The sequence below is a fragment of the Eimeria mitis genome, genomic scaffold (genome assembly GCF_000499745.2).
Source record: "Eimeria mitis Houghton genomic scaffold, Emh_scaff487, whole genome shotgun sequence".
NCBI lineage: Eukaryota > Apicomplexa > Conoidasida > Eucoccidiorida > Eimeriidae > Eimeria > Eimeria mitis.
Window position 1 is genome coordinate 652 of NW_013573171.1, and position 294 is coordinate 945.

General features: G+C 56.1%; 1 protein-coding gene across 1 annotated transcript in view; it reads left to right on the top strand.

Annotated features, from left to right (window-relative positions):
- Positions 1–294, top strand: part of EMH_0013920 (uncharacterized protein) — a gene marked incomplete at both ends in the record, with an annotated part of 1,105 nt that overhangs the window by 507 nt on the left and 304 nt on the right. The window contains one exon of the mRNA XM_013499961.1: positions 1–205. Within this exon, the coding sequence (XP_013355415.1) occupies positions 1–205 (205 nt within the window). The remainder of the gene's footprint in view (positions 206–294) is intronic.

Here is a 294-nt window from a genome sequence, read left to right on the forward strand (position 1 = left end):
ACACCAGCAGCAGCAGCAGCAGCACCAGCAGCAGCAGCAGAAACAGCAACTTCAGCAGCAACAGAAATATCAGCAGCAACAGAAATGTCAATGGCAATAGAAACACCAGCAGCAGCAAACACTGCAGCAGCAGATGCAGCAGCAGCAGCAGCAGCAGCAGCAACTGCAGCAGCAACACCATACGATTTCTTCGGCAGTGCCCCGGGTACACCAACACCACAAACGCAGCAGCAGCAGCAGCAGCAGCAGGAACAGCAGCAGCAGCAGCAGGAACAGCAGCAGCAGCAGCAGCAG